Source organism: Aulonocara sp. 'chitande type north' Nkhata Bay, linkage group LG4, assembly GCF_057382095.1.
Source record: "Aulonocara sp. 'chitande type north' Nkhata Bay isolate Kocher_YH1m ecotype deep benthic linkage group LG4, A_spYH_male_GT1.1, whole genome shotgun sequence".
Classification (NCBI taxonomy): domain Eukaryota; kingdom Metazoa; phylum Chordata; class Actinopteri; order Cichliformes; family Cichlidae; genus Aulonocara; species Aulonocara sp. 'chitande type north' Nkhata Bay.
Genome location: NC_141347.1, coordinates 27,371,116 through 27,391,013, shown reverse-complemented (window position 1 = coordinate 27,391,013; position 19,898 = coordinate 27,371,116). Strand labels below are relative to the sequence as shown.

Here is a 19,898-nt window from a genome sequence, read left to right as displayed (position 1 = left end):
TTAATGGTCTTGGGCCTTCTTATCTCTCAGATCTGCTTTTACCATACGAACCCTCGCGGACCCTGAGGTCCTCTGGTACTGGCCTTTTGATTGTCCCTAAAGTCAGGACACATACTCACGGAGAGGCAGCTTTTCAGTGGTATGGTCCTCGTCTGTGGAACAGCCTGCCGGAGGAGCTCAGGGCCGCAGAGAACGTACATGTTTTTAAGAACAGGCTCAAGACCCACCTTTTTAATTTAGCTTTTACTTAGCGTTTATTTATTTTTTATGCTTATTTATTCTATCCTGTTATTCTATTATTAATTTAGGATTTACCTAATATTTCTTGATTTTATTCTTATTCATTTTTTAATCTTCTTACTCTATTTATATTTATATTGTATCCTGTTCTTATTTATTTTATCATTTTACCCTGTATACATCGTATTGCGTCATATCTCCAGTGTTTCCTCGGAGGGCGCTCTCTGCACCGGGGCTGTTATTGACCGTGGCTGCTGGGTCTCTGGGGTCCTCTCAGCCTGGTTGGGGGGCTCCTTTGCCTCCCTCCGGCTGTGTGCCCAGCCCGGAGGCTGCGGTCTGTGACCGGCTCCCGGTGCAGACGGCTCTCTGTTATAATGTTTCCTCACTTGGCTCATGCGAGCCCAGCCCAATTTTTACTCTTTAAGTGTGCGCGTGTGTGTATGTATGTGTGTGTGGGTGGGGGTGGGGGGATATATGTGTATTGAGAGTGTGGGGAGTGAGTTGGAGGGTGGGGTGGGCTGCTTTTAACTATGTAAAGCACTTTGTGCTACATTTTTTCTGTATGAAAAGTGCTTTATAAATAAAGATTGATTGATTGATTGATTGATTGATCTCCAAGGGAGAGGCCAGCCCCCTTTTGGAGGATTTAACCTTTGCCACTTGGATCCATGGTCTCATTTTCTGAGTCACTACCTAGAACTTGTACTGACCAGTACATCTTTGCCTTCACACTCCACGCTCTGTGTTCAACACAACAGAGTAGTACAAAATCAGCATCAACACAGATACTGTACCAATCTGTTTGCTCTTGAGATCTTGAGACTCTTAAGCGTCTCCACTTGTGGCAGCAACTTGTTTCCAGCTGAGAGCCAGGGCATCAGACTTGGAGGTAATTTAGATCCCAGTCACTTCAAACTTGGCTGCAAACTGCGCCAGTGCAAACTGCAGGTCATTGCTCAATAAAAGCCAACAACCCTAGCTTTTAAAATCAAATTATATCATATCTGCCACTGAAGTCAAGTTGGACAACAAGTTATGGATTATTGATAACATGGCAACTATACAGTTATAACAGCTGCAACTGAAACTTGATATGGTTGGGGTCTATAAAGTTTTGGACAATCAAACATTTAAACTCAATTAAAATGTAACTGAAGTGCAGATTTTCAGCTTTATTAAAGGGGTTTAACAAAAATAATTGTGATTTTATGATAGGGAAATTGAAACTGTATCTGTGTAGTTTCTCAGTAATCCGGGTCATAGTCTTTAGAGCTAAAGAACATGATGATTAAACTTCCTAGAGTTTAAAGAACTCCAGTCGCCTTCTTTTTAAGATTCTAACACTACTGAAAAAGAGCAAGGAGTCCTTGAGAAGCTTTAGAATAAAGAGAATGAGATGTTTACCACCACCATCTGTGGTGTATGTGATTACACACATCTACACTCATGCTTAGTTGCAGAATGCTCCACTAACCTATCAAATCAACATTACAAGTGGTTTTTAGTAGTGTCATGATGTATATCTGCACAAAGCAAAATCACAGGATTGTTTTCCAGTATCTGTGTTGTAGATGGCATGGGGATTGGAGGCAGATATGAGAATGCAAGGCAGGGCTTTTTGCTAGGCTAGTGAAAACAGCAACACAAACCCCTGGTGCCAAGCATTTTCCTCTTCTTAACACTAAATGTCTTGCCTGGAGCTACAAATTGCTAAACACAACCATACTCATATGCTCACGAATGCTGTGTATTGTGACTAAAACAAATCATGAATTTGTTTTGGGGTTTTTTTTTTAACACAAAAAAGAACTTTATATGCTGTACTATTACAAACCTTCTTAGAATTGAGGTGTTTACCTTTGCAGCCTTTTATAAAATAGTGAATGAGCCCACAGATTGGTGAACTTGTGTGTCAGTGAAGCTTGTTGTACAACATGGTTTGAGTGCTCAATTAGGGTAGAAAGCATGCACACTGAGACATACTATCTTTTTGCTGTTTGCAGATAAAAAAGTATCAGCAAAATGTGCTAGCCTGTCACATCATTTCTTTCACTTTGATAGCTTGATAACTGTCATTCCCCTTAAATGATGTGGCCTCCTTTAATTTCCAACATATTATCTATTGTGATTTTCTTCCCGGTGAGTTATGATGTGTTTTCAAACTGTTTCTTTAATCTTTTGAGCAGTGTATCTATTTCCTGTCAAATTTATTTAACTGCTCAGATAAACAGCAGAGGCTGGTAGCATTAATGACTCCCTGGTTTCGATCCTATCTGTCTGAGAAAAACAGCTAGCAGCATTATCACTGAACAAAAGACTTTATGTTTTTATAATACTTGCCTTTTGAGCTTGCAGTTAAGAACAGGATATGAACAATAGAACACAAAAGTGTGGATAATTTCTGTGTTGCACCACTTCCTCCAGTGTCTTCTTTTCTTTTTTTCACCACTTCCTCAAATGTCTAAAGAGAAAGAGAGCACATGGTGTGGTTGCGAGAGCATGCCTGTCATGACAGACCATTAAGGCTGATCTCTTTGCATACGTTTTTACTTTTTCAGATTCCTATGCCCATCTTACCACCGTGGTTTTACACTCAGATTTTCAATTGCTTATTTAAACAAAACTGAGAAGTTGTTTATGAGACTTTCCCTAGTGGTAAGGGAACTTTATAAAATGCCTTTCATGTTTTTATTTAATACTACTGAATTTCAAAATGCTATATGTTGACATATTATAAAACTGTATTTGCATGTTGCTTTTTGTACATCCTCCCTTAATGCATATTTTCCCTTCACTCAAGGGCATAGCAGGACTGACCGCAGAGTACTAGCTGATGCATGTGGGTCTGGTGTGAGCAGAGTCGAGCTCAGGGAGGGTGGAAAGTCATCTAGAGGAGACAAGATGGGTCAAAAATGGGAGCAGTATAGGTGACCTTTTGCCCTTTGAAAGCCAGGAATTAACACTTACAATAAATAACTAAATAAATAATAATAACTAATTAAAATAACTAATAATAACTAAAGAAATAAATAATACAATAAATAACTCTGTCATATACACTATTAAACACTATTATTAGACACTATTAAAGCCACTACCACGATGGCGTTCAAAGGAGGATCCTGCTCCCTCAAACAAGTTTCCATGATGACCAAACCAGCATAAAAAGGGTTATATTCTGAACATGTGCAAACAGAAAAAGATGATGTGGATGATTCTCACATAAGTGTAGAGAGAATGAAACAAACTTTCTGTGTCTGTGTTTATTAAAAACATAAAAACTATGACATGTACATCGACTGTGAATAACTGGGTGATCACTAAAATGGATTAGGTTGACAAATCTGCCTTCTGTGGTGCATTTTTGTGCTAGAATTTGTATTTCTCTGTAAACTCACATAATTTCTCTCTTCTTTGTAGAAATTAGACACTTTGTAAAAGAACAGTGAATAATGGCACAAAACATAGGGGGAGGGGCATCACTAAGCTACCGTTACTTCACAAAGCGCTGGCTCTGGATGTGGTTTTGTATTTTGGGTTTCACAGTGTTTCCTGTACACAAGAGCATTGAATTTCCTCTATGTTTTCTTTCTGCATGTGATACTGCCAGCCTGTCAGGCGGACATCATATCTCCTGCATCGAACTGATATTCATCTAACCCGGGTCCTTAAGCTGGACATCGTCTGGACGATCCTGAAACACTGCTCACTTCCTTCCATCTCATTATTCCTCCTGCATGCTGTTCAAGCATGCTATCTGTGAGGATGCTAAGCTTCTTCATACTCATCTTTTCACTATGTGGTGAGTAATAAAGATGTTCTTTAAGTACAAAGGGATTTTCCTTAACTCTGTATCTATCTGAAAAATTGATTATTTTATTGAGTTGACAGGAGTAAAACTTTTTAGTTAACTTTGAGTTTCTTTTTGGCCTAACTTCCGGTATCTTGGTGGTAAATGCACAAAAAAGCAAACTAAAACTAATAATTTCTATATGTGTTTTTTAAAAAATAAAATACTCCCATTTTAATGAGGTACTAATGGAATTCGAAGGACTATCAATGTAACCTCTGACTTTTAAAAGAATAAATGAAAACCCATTTTAAGTGGGAGAGGTGAACGTTACTTCTGATACAAAGTTCCGTTTTCATCAAACTGAGAGAGCGTGGGCCATATTGAACTTTACAGTCTGATGAAAAATAAAGCTTTCACAGGACTCTTTGTAGTCTTGTGAAAGACTAATTATACCCCATCATTCAGTAGCTTTTAAAAAACCTTTAGCAGCAATGACTTGCAGTAACCACTTTCTTTACAATGTTATCAGTTTCTCACATAGTTGTGGGTAATTTTTTTGTGTGTGTGTGTAGGTGGTCAGAGATGTTATGATTAAGCTGCGACCACGCCACCTAGTGGAATTTCACCCCTAGGAAATATACAGAGTGTTTTCAAACATCCTAACCAAAAGCCTACACTGGTTTGAAAGTGCACTACTAAAGCAGATTGCTTCCAAAATTAAAATACCTTTAATACATTTGTTAAAAACAAATTATAATTCCAGTCTGGTTCACAATATAAATTGACTGTGACACAACCTATCATAGCTAAAATGTATTCCAGGCAAACAATATGAAAACATTACACACACACACACACACACACACACACACACACACACACACACACACACACACACACACACACACACACACACACACACACACACACACACACACTTTTAAGACAAAGAAAATAAAAAGTACACACATCAAATGGTAAGTTAGATTCCACAGGTGAACCGTCACCTGCGCTGCTGATGGTCATTATAACAATTCATCCCAGTGCAAACACTCCAAAAAGGAATGCCCATATGGCACTCTCTGTGGTGATTGGAGCAAGTCACTAAATGAGCCAATATAAATACCATATGCAGGTAAACAGCAGCAAGACACAGGGCATGAAATCACTCAAGTCCTAGAAATAAAACAATGGCTTTAGCATCTAGTTTTATATTTTGCTGTCGACAGGAATAACGTGCTAAATGTTTCTTACCACAGAATTAAAAGGACACTATATCCACCTATCCATAGTAATGCAACTGCCCTCTCTGCAATAATTAAATCGACCACTACCCAAACATAGCCACAAAGAAGCCATCACACTGCTCATTATACCAATAAATTTGATAAGATAGAGGATGACAAGCATACAGTCTAGTAACTGTTGTAGAGCCTGATCAAAATTGCCTGGGTTATCCCTCCAAAAATGATGATGAGTACATAAATGTTGAAAACAGCCTTAGAATATTTTTGTTTATTTGCTGGAGTGCTTGGGATATTTGTCCTGTTGCATGATCCAATTTCTATTTGTACTCTCATGATCTTTAACATCTAACATGCTTTGTGAGGCTTTGTAGAGTCTGACGTGCAGCTCTTTTTTTATTGGACTTTATCTGAGCATTGTACAGTCTGACTTTGGGTTGAATTCGCTTGATGGTTAGTTAAACATCCTCATGGATTTGATTAGCAGCATGTGGATGCCATTTATCCTCTTAAAACTTGTGAAAGCAGTAGGGGTATACTTATTTATTTATTTATTTATTAACCTTTATTTAACCAGGAAGATCCCATTGAGATTAAAAACCTCTTTTTCAAGGGAGACCTGGCCAAGATAGGCAGCAGCAGATGTCTCACAGTTACAGAAATTACTCAAACACAGGCAGCAACAACACACATGCAACAATAAGTGAAAGAATACAAATAAAATAAAAATAAAATTCAATAAAATTCAAATAAAATAAAAAGTCAGTTAAAATGACAATCAATCTAATTGAAACAGTTGCATGTTATGGACTTGGCCTCAAGGATTCGTAGTTTAGATTTAAAATCACTTAATGAAATGAATTCAGTCATTTTCCATTCCTTCTGCAGTTTGTTCCAGGCCAAGGGTGCTAAATGGACAAAAGCTCTTTTACCAAGTTCAGTTCGGGCAAATGGAACAGAAAGCAACAAGTAACCATGCGGACGAAGAGAATACCGACCAGCATGTTTCATTACAAGCAGGGAACATATATAAGAAGGCAGCAACCCAAGTATCGCCTTATATATAAAACTGTATAAATGAGAGTTCCTCCGACTTACCAAAGCAGGCCATCCTACCTGAGAGTATAACTCACAGTGGTGAGTCTGAAATTTACAGTTAGTGATGAACCTCAGACAAGCATGATACACAGAATCAACCATTCGAAGACATTGAGCAGAAGCATTCATATATAGAATATCACCATAATCCAGCACAGGCAAGAATGTTGCAGCAACAAGCCGCTTCTTTGTATTAAAAGAGAAACACAACTTATTTTGAAAATAAAATCTCAGTTTTAACTTCAGGTTTTTCACAAGATTCTCTACATGTGGTTTGAAGGTAAGCGAGTCATCAATTAAGATTCCCAGATATTTATAGGTGTGAACCAACTCTATTTTATTACCTTCAAGAGTGGTTACTGATGGGATTGTTTGGGCTCGTCTCCTTGATTTAGAAAACAACATGAGCTTTGTTTTGTCTGCGTTGAGAACAAGTTTAAGCTGATGTAATGAGTGCTGGACAGCAAAAAAGGCTTTCTGCAAGGAGTCGATGGCTTGGACAAGAGTTGAACCACAGCTGTAAATAACTGTATCATCAGCATAGAAGTGCAAGTTTGCATCTGGCACATGTAGACTAAGATTGTTTACGTAAATGATAAATAGAAGGGGACCTAATACAGAACCCTGTGGCACTCCGCTGTGCACTGTAACAAAGTCAGAACATAGACCGTCAGATTTAATGCACTGAGTCCTGTTACTGAGGTAGTTTGAGAACCATGCCACTGCTCTCTCAGAGAGTCCTGACTGGAAGAGTCTAAGTTTTAAAATACAATGATCAACAGTGTCAAATGCTTTTGACAAATCAATAAAAAGGGATGCACAGTGTTGTTTTTTATCAAGTGCAATAGTAATATCATTTACCACTCTAATTGCAGCTGTGATAGTACTGTGATTCTTCCTAAAGCCTGATTGATATTCAGATAAAATGGCATTGATGTGCAAAAACTCCTTTAACTGCTCACACACAAGAGCTTCAAGAACTTTGGCCAGCACAGATAGATTAGATATTGGTCTGTAATTAGTTAACACTGCTGGGTCGCCCCCTTTTAATAGAGGAACAACAAAAGCTGATTTCCATACTGAGGGAATTTTATTCATGTCCAGTGTGAGGTTGAAAAGTGTTGTGAGAGGCTCTGCTACAAAATCAGCTGCCAGTTTCAAGAAGTAAGGATCTAGTAAGTCTGGCCCTGGAGATTTTCTAGGATCTAACAGTTTAAGAGCTTTACAGACCTCCTGCACAGAGAAAGGAACAAAGTTAAATGGCTGACCAGTGTACACCAGAAGGTTTGTGCCAGATTTTACAGAGACTGAGTTCAGAGAGTCAAACAAAGAGCCAGAAGATATAAAGTGCTTGTTAAAACAATTCATAATCTCCTTCCTATCATAAACAGGAACAGAATCCTTAAAAACATAGGTGGGTAGAGCGTGGGAGCTTTTACTCACTGAAAGAGACTTAATGATTTTCCAGAACTTCTGTGGATTATTTAGGTTCTCAGTGGTGACAGACAGATAATATTCTGTTTTAGCTTTCTTAATAGAGGAAGTACATCTGTTTCTTAGTTGTCTTATTTAGTACTATATTTATTTATAGTGTTTAAATAACAGACAACATATAAATGCACTTTAATTTCAAAATGAATTAAAATGTTTTATTAGTTTTAATCAGTATTTAGCACAGTTTCTCTCCAAAGATATATATTTATTTTTGCATCTTATTGTGAACGCTCTGTGTTTTGATTCATGAAGGTGTCTCTTAGATGTAGACGTTAATAATGTGCCAACATCCTAGAGGGTCCTTGAAATGTTAAACGTTGTTTTCTGTCTTTTAGGACTTTTGGTATTCCTAGGCTGGCCAGTGCATTCTATCTTTTTAAGAATTATTACATATGACCAGGACACTAAACAAAATTTTTAATAACTCTGATTTATTTTGCTTTGGGCAATCGTGGCTCAAGAGTTGGGAGTTCGCCTTGTAATCGGAAGGTTGCCGGTTGGAGCCCCGACTTGGACAGTCTCGGTCGTTGTGTCCTTGGGCAAGACTCTTCACTAGTTGCCTACTGGTGGTGGTCAGAGGACCCGGTGGTGCCAGTGTTTGGCAGCCTCACCTCTGTCAGTGCGCCCCAGGGTGGCTGTGGCTACAATGTAGCTTGCCATCACCAGTGTGTGAATGTGTGTGTGAATGGGTGGATGATTGGATGTGTAAAGCGCTTTGGGGTCCTTAGGGACTAGTAAAGCGCTATACAAATACAGGCCATTTACCATTTACCATTTGTCATTGTAATATTGGCCTTCTTTACTTGCACTGAGATCTCATTGGGCCTCACATGGTCAATTTTTCAAGGATTTCTGAACCTCTGAAAATGAATATGTTTAAAAACGGTTGAGGCAAATGAGTGGCTGTATTTTAATATCCTGCATTTTACCATATATTACTGATGCTTTTTGATTTTGTTTTGTACTGTTTATTATTAATACTTAGTGTGAAAAACGTGAAGCAGGACAAATAAAACCTAATAAGCACATCAATCTTGTCTATTTACAGATGCTGACAGCATATGCCCACCAGAGCACAACCCTCTTACTCTGAGTTCAACTGAGATCATAGAAGAATATGGAGGAAATTCTGTCACTGTAAACTGCACCACAGCACAGGCTGAACATAAAGGGCTGTACTTTACAGTTGGAAATGAAACCTCTCGCATCATAGAAAATCAAATGTCTATCTCCCAGTCAGTGTCACTGTCAGATTGGAATGTAACGATCAAGTGCAAAGTAAAACTAAATGAGTCTCATGAATGCAGCAAGGACCTTCAAGTTATTACATTCAGTAAGTTTAATTTGAAATGAATACAGAGCAATGCTAAGAAAACTAAAAGCAACGATCATGAGTAACTAACAGTTATCTAACTTTGTTTGGCAGAGAATCCAGAAGTTGATTACTCTGTACAGCTTGTGAACGTGACGCGAAAAGAAACACAGTACAGACTGCAGTGTGACATCATCAATGTTGCACCTGTTCAATACCTGACTGTTAGCTGGTACAAAAACAGAAAAAAAATCCACACAGAATCTTTCAATGACGCAACAACCAAAACTCCAGTAAATGAGTCCTCTATTCTAACAGTCAACATCAACAGAGAAGAAAATGTAGTGGAATTCAGATGTGAAGCGCAGCTGAATTTTGGACGACAAGAACTAAAAACTCCTGCCATTTCTCAAACACAAAAGGTTTCAGCACACTGTGAGTAAACATGCTGCTCTATCAAGACAGAAGGCAAGGCAATATAAGATTACTTGTATAGCACCTTTCATACTGAAGCAATTCAAAATACTTATACTAATACAGAGGCAAAAAGTATATTAAAATTATCCAAAAAAAGAAATGATTTTTTTAAAAAAAATAAAGAAGATGCTTTAATTTTAATTTTTGGCTTAGATCAAATAAATTATTGTCAATTTAGCTATCTGTTGTGCAAATATAAAGCTGAACAAAAAAATTCTTTCTTTTCAGATGCTCCAGAACTAAACACAGAGAGTACTAAAGCCATCTCTTCACTTGAGGGTACTAATATCACTTTGAGCTGTGAAGCTGAGGGAAACCCTCCTCCTGTGTATAACTGGACTTGTGATGGGGAGACTATGTTGGAGAGTGCAAACAGTCTCAATATCACCCGAGTAACAACACACAACACAACTTGCACTTGCACAGCTACCAATTATTTGGGAAACATAACCCACACAATCAATGTTCATGTTGAATCAAAAGGTATTCCTCTTTGTTTACTATCTAATATACATTTAATATATTTGTAGCTCATTTGGATGATAGTGATGGTACATATTCAATTCAATTCAATTCAATTTTATTTATATAGCGCCAAATCACAACATAAGTCGCCTCAAGGCGCTTCATAGATACAGAGAAAAACCCAACAATCATATGACCCCCTATGAGCAAGCACTTTGGCAACAGTGGGAAGGAAAAACTCCCTTTTAACAGGAAGAAACCTCCGGCAGAACCAGGCTCAGGGAGGGGCGGCCATCTGCTGCGACCGGTTGGGGTGAGAGAAGGAAGACAGGATAAAAGACATGCTGTGGAAGAGAGACAGAGGTTAATAACAGATATGATTCAATGCAGAAAGGTCTGTTAATACATAGTGAGTGAGAAAGGTGACTGGAAAGGAAAAACTCAATGCATCATGGGAATCCCCCGGCAGCCTATGTCTATCCCATAACTAAGGGAGGATTCAGGGTCACCTGGTCCAGCCCTAACTATATGCTTTAGCAAAAAGGAAAGTTTTAAGCCTAATCTTGAAAGTAGAGATAGTGTCTGTCTCCTGAATCCAAACTGGAAGCTGGTTCCACAGAAGAGGGGCCTGAAAACTGAAGGCTCTCCCTCCCATTCTACTTTTAAATACTCTAGGAACAACAAGTAGGCCTGCAGAGCGAGAGCGAAGTGCTCTAATAGGGTGATATGGTACTACAAGGTCATTAAGATAAGATGGGGCCTGATTATTTAAGACCTTGTATGTGAGGAGCAGGATTTTGAATTCAATTCTGGATTTAACAGGAAGCCAATGAAGGGAAGCCAAAGCAGGAGAAATATGCTCTCTCCTTCTAGTCCCTGTCAGGACTCTTGCTGCAGCATTTTGGATTAGCTGAAGGCTTTTCAGTGAGGTTTTTGGACATCCTGATAATAATGAATTACAGTAGTCCAGCCTGGAAGTAATAAATGCATGAACTAGTTTTTCAGCGTCACTCTGAGACAGGATATTTCTAATTTTAGAGATGTTGCGCAAATGGAAGAACGCAGTCTTACATATTTGTCCTTCAATGCACATATTAAACATGTCCTGGTCAAAAATGACTCCAAGGTTCCTCACAGCGTTACTGGAGGCCAAGGTAATGCCATCCAGAGTAAGAATCTGGTTAGATACCATATTTCTAAGCTTTTCAGGGCCGAGTACAATAACCTCGGTTTTATCTGAATTAAGAAGCCGAAAGTTAGCGGCCATCCAGGTCTTTATGTCTTTAAGACATTCCTGCAGTTTAACTAATTGGTGTGTGTTATCCGGCTTCATGGACAGATAGAGTCGGGTGTCATCTGCATAGCAGTGAAAATGTATGCTATGTCTTCTAATGATACTGCCTAAGGGAAGCATGTATAATGTAAACAGAATTGGTCCTAGCACTGAACCCTGTGGAACTCCATAATTAACCTCAGTGTGTGAAGAGGACTCTCCATTTACATGAACAAATTGGAGTCTATTAGATAGATATGATACAAACCACTGCAGTGCAGTACCTGTAATACCTACAGCATGTTCTAATCGCTCTAATAGGATATTATGGTCGACAGTATCGAATGCTGCACTAAGGTCTAGCAGGACAAGCACAGAGATGAGTCCACTGTCAGAGGCCATAAGAAGATCATTTGTAACCTTCACTAAATTTGTTTCTGTGCTGTGATGAGCTCTGAAACCTGACTGAAACTCTTCAAATAAACCATTCCTCTGCAGATGATCTGTTAGCTGTTTGACAACTACTCTTTCAAGGATTTTTGATATGAAAGGAAGGTTGGAGATTGGCCTATAATTAGCTAAGACTGCTGGGTCTAGAGATGGCTTTAACTACAGCTAGCTTGAAGGCCTGTGGTACATAGCCGATCATTAGAGATAGGTTGATCATATTTAAGGTCGAAGAATTAATTAATGGCAGGACTTCTTTGAGCAGTTTTGTAGGAATGGGGTCTAAAAGACACGTCGATGGTTTGGAGGAAGTAATTATTGAAGTTAACTCAGAAAGATCAATTAGAGAAAAAGAGTCTAACTTAACATCAATGGTACTAAGAGTAGCTGTAGATAATATTACATCTGTGGGATGATTACTGGTAATTTTTTCTCTAATGATAAAAATTTTATTTGTGAAGAAGTTCATGAAGTCATTACTAGTTAACGTTAAAGGGATTGTTGGCTCAAAAGAGCTCTGACTTTTTGTCAACCTGGCTACAGTGCTGAAGAGAAACCTGGGGTTGTTCTTATTTTCTTCAATCAGTGATGAATAGTAAGATGTTCTGGCTTTGCGGAGGGCTTTCTTATAAAGCAGCAAACTATTTCTCCAGGCTAAATGATGATCCTCTAAATTTGTGACACGCCATTTCCTCTCCAGATTACGAGTCATCTGCTTTAGGGTACGTGTTTGAGAATTATACCACGGAGTCAGGTACTTCTGATTAGAGACCTTAGTTTTCACAGGAGCTACAGTATCCAGAGTCGTACGTAGTGAGGAGGTGAAATTATTAACAAGATAATCGACCTCTGTTGGGGTAGCGTTCAGATAGCTGCTCTGCTCTATGTTGGTACAGGGCATTGAAGATGATAACAGTGGGTGGATTATAGTCTTAAACTTAGTTACAGCGCTTTCAGAAAGACATCTACTTTGATAAAGTCTACTCTCCACCGCTGTGTAATCAATTATTGTAAATGTTATCAGGAAATGATCAGACAGGAGAGGGTTTTCAGGAAACACTGTTAAATGTTCAGTTTCTATGCCATATGTTAAAACAAGATCTAAAGTGTGATTAAAGTGGTGGGTGGGTTCTTTTACATTTTGAGAGAAGCCAATTGAGTCTAATAACAGACTAAATGCCATGTTGAGGCTGTCATTTTTAGCATCTACATGGATGTTAAAATCACCCACAATAATTATTTTATCTGAGCTCAGAACTAAATTAGATATAAAGTCTGAGAAATCAGACAGAAACTCTGTGTAAGGCCCAGGTGGACGATAGATGATAACAAGTAAGACTGGTTTCTGAGTTTTACAGCTGGGGTGGACGAGGCTAAGCATCAGGCTTTCAAATGAATTAAAAGTCTGTCTTGGTCTTTCATTAATTAATAGGCTGGTGTGAAAAATTGCTGCCACACCGCCCCCTCGGCCTGTGCTTCGAGATTTCTGGTAGTTAGAATGACTCGGGGGTGTTGATTCATTTAAACTAACGTAATCATCCTGCTGCAACCAGGTTTCTGTAAGGCAGAGTAAATCAATTTGTTGATCAATTATTAAGTCGTGTACTAACAGAGACTTGGAGGAGAGAGACCTAATATTTAATAATCCACATTTCACTGTTTTACTCTTTGGTTCAGATGTGGATACTTTATTGTTCTTTCTTTGTAATTGTTTATGTTTAAGTTGTTTGTTGCTGGTTTTTAGTTTGTTTTTTGTCTGTTTGGGAGCTGACACAGTCTCTATGGAGATAGATTTTTGGGGGGGTAGCAGGAGGAGAGAAGCTGCAGAGAGGCGTGTAAGACTGCAACTCTGCTTCCTGGTCCCAACTCTGGATAGTCATATTTTGGGGGGGTTTAATAAATTTGTCCGTATTTCTAGAAATGAGAGCTGCTCCATCCAAAGTGGGATGGATGCCGTCTCTCCTAACAAGACCAGGTTTCCTCCAGAAGGTTTGCCAACAGTGTTGGGAAGGTTACTTTTAAAATGTATTCCATTACAGAATACAGATTACATGCCCCAAAATGTATTCTGTAACGTATTCCGTTACGTTACTCAATGACAGTAACGTATTCTGAATACTTTGGATTACTTAATATATTATCATGCTTTTTACAACAACGTGAATGTACTATTGCTGTGTGATTTATTACTATTACTGAAGGTCCGCGACTCCGAACTGTAGTAAAGGGACCTCTGACTAATACGGCGGGGTCCCTGTCGGCTCGTAGCCGAAAACTAGCTTTACTTTGTTGTGTGGGTCAACTTTTCTTGCGAGAGCCAGAGACAGGCGTTGAAAGACTGCTCCAACGGAACTTATTGTTTCGGAGGAAAACACGAACACGGTGTACAGTCGAGTCTTAATAGCTTACTTACAACTGGGCTCGTCAGGCACTCTTCTTGGCTGCAGTGGTTATTATTATATTTACATGCTTCCAGCTCCCGTTTTTCCTCGATGACAACTCGTACCTTTCCACTCGCCTTTTTCTCCCTCCTCGCTCACAGACCGATAACATGTATGGCAGTCCATTCTCCCTGCAACACGGACTACACTGCCCATGATGCTACATTCTTTAGAGCTATGCTTGTAGCATTCTGCCTGTTAGCTTAGCACAACAACAACGAAAAGGCGCTCTCTCACCCAGGAAACACACAGTCGCAGAGAGAGAGAGAGAGCGTCGCCCTGTAACCATGGCAACCATAACGCTGCCGCCTGGAACAACAGAACGTAGCTGTCAAACAAAACCCAAACAGTCCTGACCCGCGACAAAATGAAACAGGAAAGTACCGCCGTGTAATCCATTTATTTCAACAAAGTAACTGTATTCTGAATACCACCTTTTTAAACGGTAACTGTAACGGAATACAGTTACTCGTATTTTGTATTTTAAATACGTAACGGCGGTACATGTATTCCGTTACTCCCCAACACTGTTTGCCAATTATCTATGAAGCCCACATCGTTTCTGGGACACCACTCAGACAGCCAGCAATTTAAGGAGAACATGCGGCTAAACATGTCACTCCTGGTCTGATTGGGGAGGGGACCAGAGAAAACTACAGAGTCCGACATTGTTTTGGCAAAGTTGCACACCGATTCAATATTGATTTTAGTGACCTCCGATTGGCGTAACCGGGTGTCATCACTGCCGACGTGAATTATGATCTTACTGAATTTACGTTTACCCTTAGCCAGCAGTTTTAAATTTCCTTCAATGTCGCCTGCTCTGGCCCCTGGAAGACAATTGACTATGGTTGCCGGTGTCTCTAGCTTCACATGTCTGAGAACAGAATCACCAATTACCAGAGTTTGACCCCCGGCGGGTGTGTCGCCGAGTGGGGAAAAACGGTTAGACACATGAACGGGTTGGTGGTGTACCTGGGGCTTCTGTTTAGGACTATGCTTCCTCCTCACCGTGACCCAGCCGCCCTCTTTCCCCAGCTGCTTGGGGTCTGCCGGGGAACAGCTAGCGGGGCCTACGCTATCTTCGGCTGCACCAGCTACAGGGGCCTGGCTAGCTATGGGTGAATGAAGGGTGCGAAGCCGAGTCTCCAATTCAGTAATCCTGGCCTCCAGAGCTGCAAATATGCTACATTTGTTACAGATATCATTACTGCTAAAGGAGGCCGAGGAGTAACTAAACATCTGACACAATGAGCAAGAAAGTGCAGGAGGGACAGGTGAAGTAGCCATGGTGCTAACGAGTCGGCTACGAGCTAGGCTAAGCTAAGCTAGCGAAACAGTACAGAGACAGTGAGTGAATACTTTGGCTATAAATTAGGTAGTGAGTACACAGAAAGTGTGCTTCGGATGAAGCACGTGAAGATTATACTATGAAAAAGAATGTATTTAAAAGTTGTTAATTAAATTGCTAAGCAAATAAGCTACTCAGAAACACCACTGTGTTTGAGCAGGAACAGGAAGTGATACTCTACCGCAGAGCGAGCGAACACCAAGTGACAGCGCCACCAAGAGTAAATATCCTTGTTTACTCTACATCTAATATTCTTGTGGATTATTTAGATAATACTGCTGACCTATTTCTTATTTTATACCAAATCCTCGCTAACTGTGAATATGTTTGCTTGTGAATAGCAGTTTCTTCTTCTTTTGAGCGTGCAATTTAATGAAAACAATGCTTAAACTGAAACAGGCTAAACACAGTCACATACTGCAACTGAAAATATTTCTATGTAAATAGCAGGTTGCCCTTTAACACTGACACCTTCTGAAATGGTTGTGAGATTTGGAGATCCAGTTTTAATCAACTGCAGAACATCAGCCACAAATGTTGAAGGAATGGGCTGGGAGACTCCAGTTGGAGGTACAGGATTTGAGCGTCCTCCTGTTGTCACTTGGAGGGTTGAAAAACTAGAAGAGTGGTCTCCAAGTCCTTCCTGCTATGCTACTCTGAGTGATGGATTCCAATGTGCTGTGCAACCACTCATAACTGTTTACAGTAAGTACATGTGCACACACTGTTTTATTGTGTTATAAACTATATGAATTGAAATTTGTAATATAATATAGCAACAGTATGACTTTTTTATTTACAGAAACTCCAGATTCTGTGTCAGTGTCTGACATGGGTCATAGTCCGATGGTGGAGGGCAGAGAGTATGATCTGAAATGTGATGTCATCAATGTTGCTCCTGTACAGAATCTCACAGTGACGTGGTACGGAGGCAATGAAACCGTGCTCACACAGATGTTTAATGACTCCACTATGACTCCAGTAAACGCATCTTCTACCCTGAGAATCTCCACTCAGAGAGATTACAATGGATTAACTTTTAGATGTGAGGCTGAGCTGCATCTCGGACCCAAAGGACCAAAGTTCCTCCCTAATGTAACCTCACCACCTTACACTGCTGTTGTTCTTTGTAAGATTCCCAACTACTTACTTCATATTTTTAAATCTAAGACACAGCTCTGTGATCTATGAAATATAAATTAATCTATGTTGATATTCCTTCCTAGATAAACCATTCATGGAATCTTGTCCAGACCACGTCACTGTTAATGAAAGTGCTGCCTTCAGCATTGACATGTTATCCTGTCAGCCTGATGGGAACCCTTTTCCCACTGTTCAGTGGTTCTATGAGGAGAAACTCATCAATCCATCGAGGTCACTGACCAGGACTGACTCAGGAAAGTACACGGCTATAGTTGAAAACAGTCGTGGCAGAAGCAACACCTCAGTTCATATCACAGTGGAATGTGAGTGCATCAGACCTGGATCATTTTATATTTTAGCCGAATAATGATAAAACACACTAAAGTATTGACAAGATAATATTTTGTTTTCAATTATTTACATATTTATTTAAATGAATCTGATACCATTTTTACAGACAGTCCTTCTTTCACCTGCAAAGAGCACTATGAGATCACAGTGAATGATAAACATCAAAGTATCTGTGAACCAGTAGGATTACCTACACCCACCCTCACCTGGCTTAAAGATGGCAAACAGATGGTTTCCCCACAGCGCTGGAAAAAGAATGATAGTGGAAAATACTTGCTTAATGCACACAACACACATGGAACAGCTGAACACACACTGTATCTTGAAATTTTGTGTAAGTTTTAAGTTTTTAATTTTTCAGAATGATATAGTCTTTTTATGATTTTTCAACAGTGAAAATAAGTAATTTGAGATGATAGCATATTTTGAAGGATATTATTTCTGTTTCAAAATTTGGTATTTTTTCCAGATGCCCCTGAATTCAAAGAAGGAAATGAAAGCAAGGAGGTACTGCAGGGTGAGAATGTTACTTTAAGCTGTAGTGCTGACAGTAACCCACCCTCAAACATCACCTGGATCTACACAGCTGCAGTGAATTCAAACATGACCACTGAGGGGCACCAGAAGACTGTCACTATCACTAGAGCCACGTCTACCAATGCTGGTTATTACATTTGTGTTGCAGAGAATAAAGTTGGGAGAAATACACGATTCATCACACTGATGATAACAGGTATGATTATTGACTCAGTGCAGAAGAGCTATGGGAATGTAGAAAGTGAAAGATTACTGATGTTCAATTTCAACAATGCATGGGATTGAGAAATTAAATGAATCTTATGTTTTGAATTTTGTTTCTCTTACAGGTAAAAGCAGTCAAATCCCATTTCCAATCATTTGGGTGTCGCTCACTCTATTGATCATCATTCTGATTCTTCTTGTGGTCTGTTGTCGCATTTGCCAAAAAAAACGTGGACATTACAGTTTTTTTCCTGTCAAAGTGTCAAATGTCTCAAATATCCCTTTGACTAGCCAATGGAAAAGCTAAGGATTTTTAACGAATCCTGTTCTGTATATCAAATGTTGCCCCCTGGCCTGGTGGGTTTCAGGTAGGGAGGTGATCCAAAATCCTGCAACTGTTTATTAAAATACAGAAGAATGGATCATAAGCTTGTTTACAGCTTTAATCACAGGATTTATTCTACTTCCTTAAACAAAGAGAGACAAACTCAATCTCTTTCTATGATGACCAGCATCTCTTTGAAAGGTATGGAACGACAGATGTTAATACATTGCCAAAAACACATTAAAATTTAAAGTCCAATTAATTTATTGTCACAAATACAATTTGTGTTTCTTTAGCATAGCTAATGCACTTGAAGCACACTTTGCCTGCTAGCAAAAGGTCTGTTGGCCTATGACGATATAGACGTGACAATCTCACTTTAAGAACAGTACTTCCACATTTCTCATTTTCCAGAGTTATATTTCACAACAGTCTTATTATTATTTCTGCTTTGTTACATACAAGCCATTTTAAGGACTATTAACCAAACCTGTACATTAAAATGTTTATTCAGAAACACTTGTTGTGTACTCTATTTGGAATAAAATCTTATTTTTATATTTTGCTGTCTTTTTCTTTCTCCTCACAAGGCAGCTTCTTTTCAGTCTTGAAATATGAGTTGTGTACCTTGTTCAGCCGTCACTGTATTTAAACAAAATATCCTATTTTCATGCATCAGAACTTAATTATGGATCTTTAATGATTTGATTCAAAAAGGTGGGTGTCGCCCAGTATTAGTCAGAGTGTAAAGTGATGGTTTCCTTAGGTTTTATTTTCAGTTAATTAAATAAATACTTAAATAAACAAGATGAGGATATGTGTTTTCTTTTTCCTTTTAAAGGCCTTTAACAAGTCATTACAGGTGAATTGTGACCAAACAGACTATTTTACAATGACCAATACATGCCAGTAGTTCAGAGGTTTTTCAGACAGTGAAGGATAAAGAACTATGTTTTAGTTAATATCCATTATGCTAAAGGAGCATAATGTTTGCTTCAGTCCGAGCCTTGGGTTTTGATTATCACGAAAGAGTACCTTGAATAACAAAGACTCTCATTAGTAAATCTAAAAATAATTTATTTGCAACAATACAACATTTGAAAAACTTTATTAAGCATTAAAAATCACAAGAAAAAGCAAAACCCAAAGCTATGGGTCTCAATTGACTGAACAAAAAGTCTTTATACTCAGAGGCTCCCTAACACAAAGCTTAAAGTGCAATCAAAATTCACTGATCAGGTCCACAAGAAATTTGGAGGATCAGATCCCTCCCGAGTTGGAATGCACTAACCTGTGTTTTTCAATCTATAGCGTGCTGGGCGCTGATCCCCTGTGCAAAGGATGAACAACCGGCAGTCATTTGCTCCGAATTACCAAATTTGGATTTCATTTCCTTATAAGAACATTAATAGTTGAGCACAGATCTTAACTCTATCCGCAACCGATTCTCTCGTAGTTCCGCTCGTTTTTCACTTCTGTATTTCTCCGTCTCTAGCAGTTCCAGTCGTTCACCTCACAAGGCTGGACGAGAACCTCCCCACCTCTCCTCCTGCCCCACAGCAAGGTCTCTCTGCACCGTGTCTCTGTCCCTCCCACCAGACCACTTCATTGGTCCCTTCCTGGTGGCTCCCTGTCCTGATTGGCTGACGACAGTGTCCTTCAAGGACATGAACTCGCTCAGCTGTAAGTAAAACTCGACTTTT

The 19,898-nt window shown here is 39.2% G+C and overlaps 1 protein-coding gene across 1 annotated transcript in view; it reads left to right on the top strand.

Annotated features, from left to right (window-relative positions):
• The first annotated feature begins 3,775 nt into the window (after positions 1-3,775).
• Positions 3,776-19,898, top strand: part of LOC147332808 (hemicentin-1-like) — a 34,463-nt gene continuing 18,340 nt past the window's right edge. The window contains exons 1-12 of the mRNA XM_086290815.1: positions 3,776-4,042; positions 8,918-9,202; positions 9,296-9,616; positions 9,887-10,141; positions 15,796-15,855; positions 16,083-16,340; positions 16,438-16,764; positions 16,862-17,101; positions 17,236-17,463; positions 17,599-17,862; positions 17,996-18,172; positions 19,795-19,878. Of these exons, the coding sequence (XP_086146941.1) occupies positions 3,991-4,042; positions 8,918-9,202; positions 9,296-9,616; positions 9,887-10,141; positions 15,796-15,855; positions 16,083-16,340; positions 16,438-16,764; positions 16,862-17,101; positions 17,236-17,463; positions 17,599-17,862; positions 17,996-18,172; positions 19,795-19,878 (2,551 nt within the window). The 5' untranslated portion in view covers positions 3,776-3,990. The remainder of the gene's footprint in view (positions 4,043-8,917; positions 9,203-9,295; positions 9,617-9,886; positions 10,142-15,795; positions 15,856-16,082; positions 16,341-16,437; positions 16,765-16,861; positions 17,102-17,235; positions 17,464-17,598; positions 17,863-17,995; positions 18,173-19,794; positions 19,879-19,898) is intronic.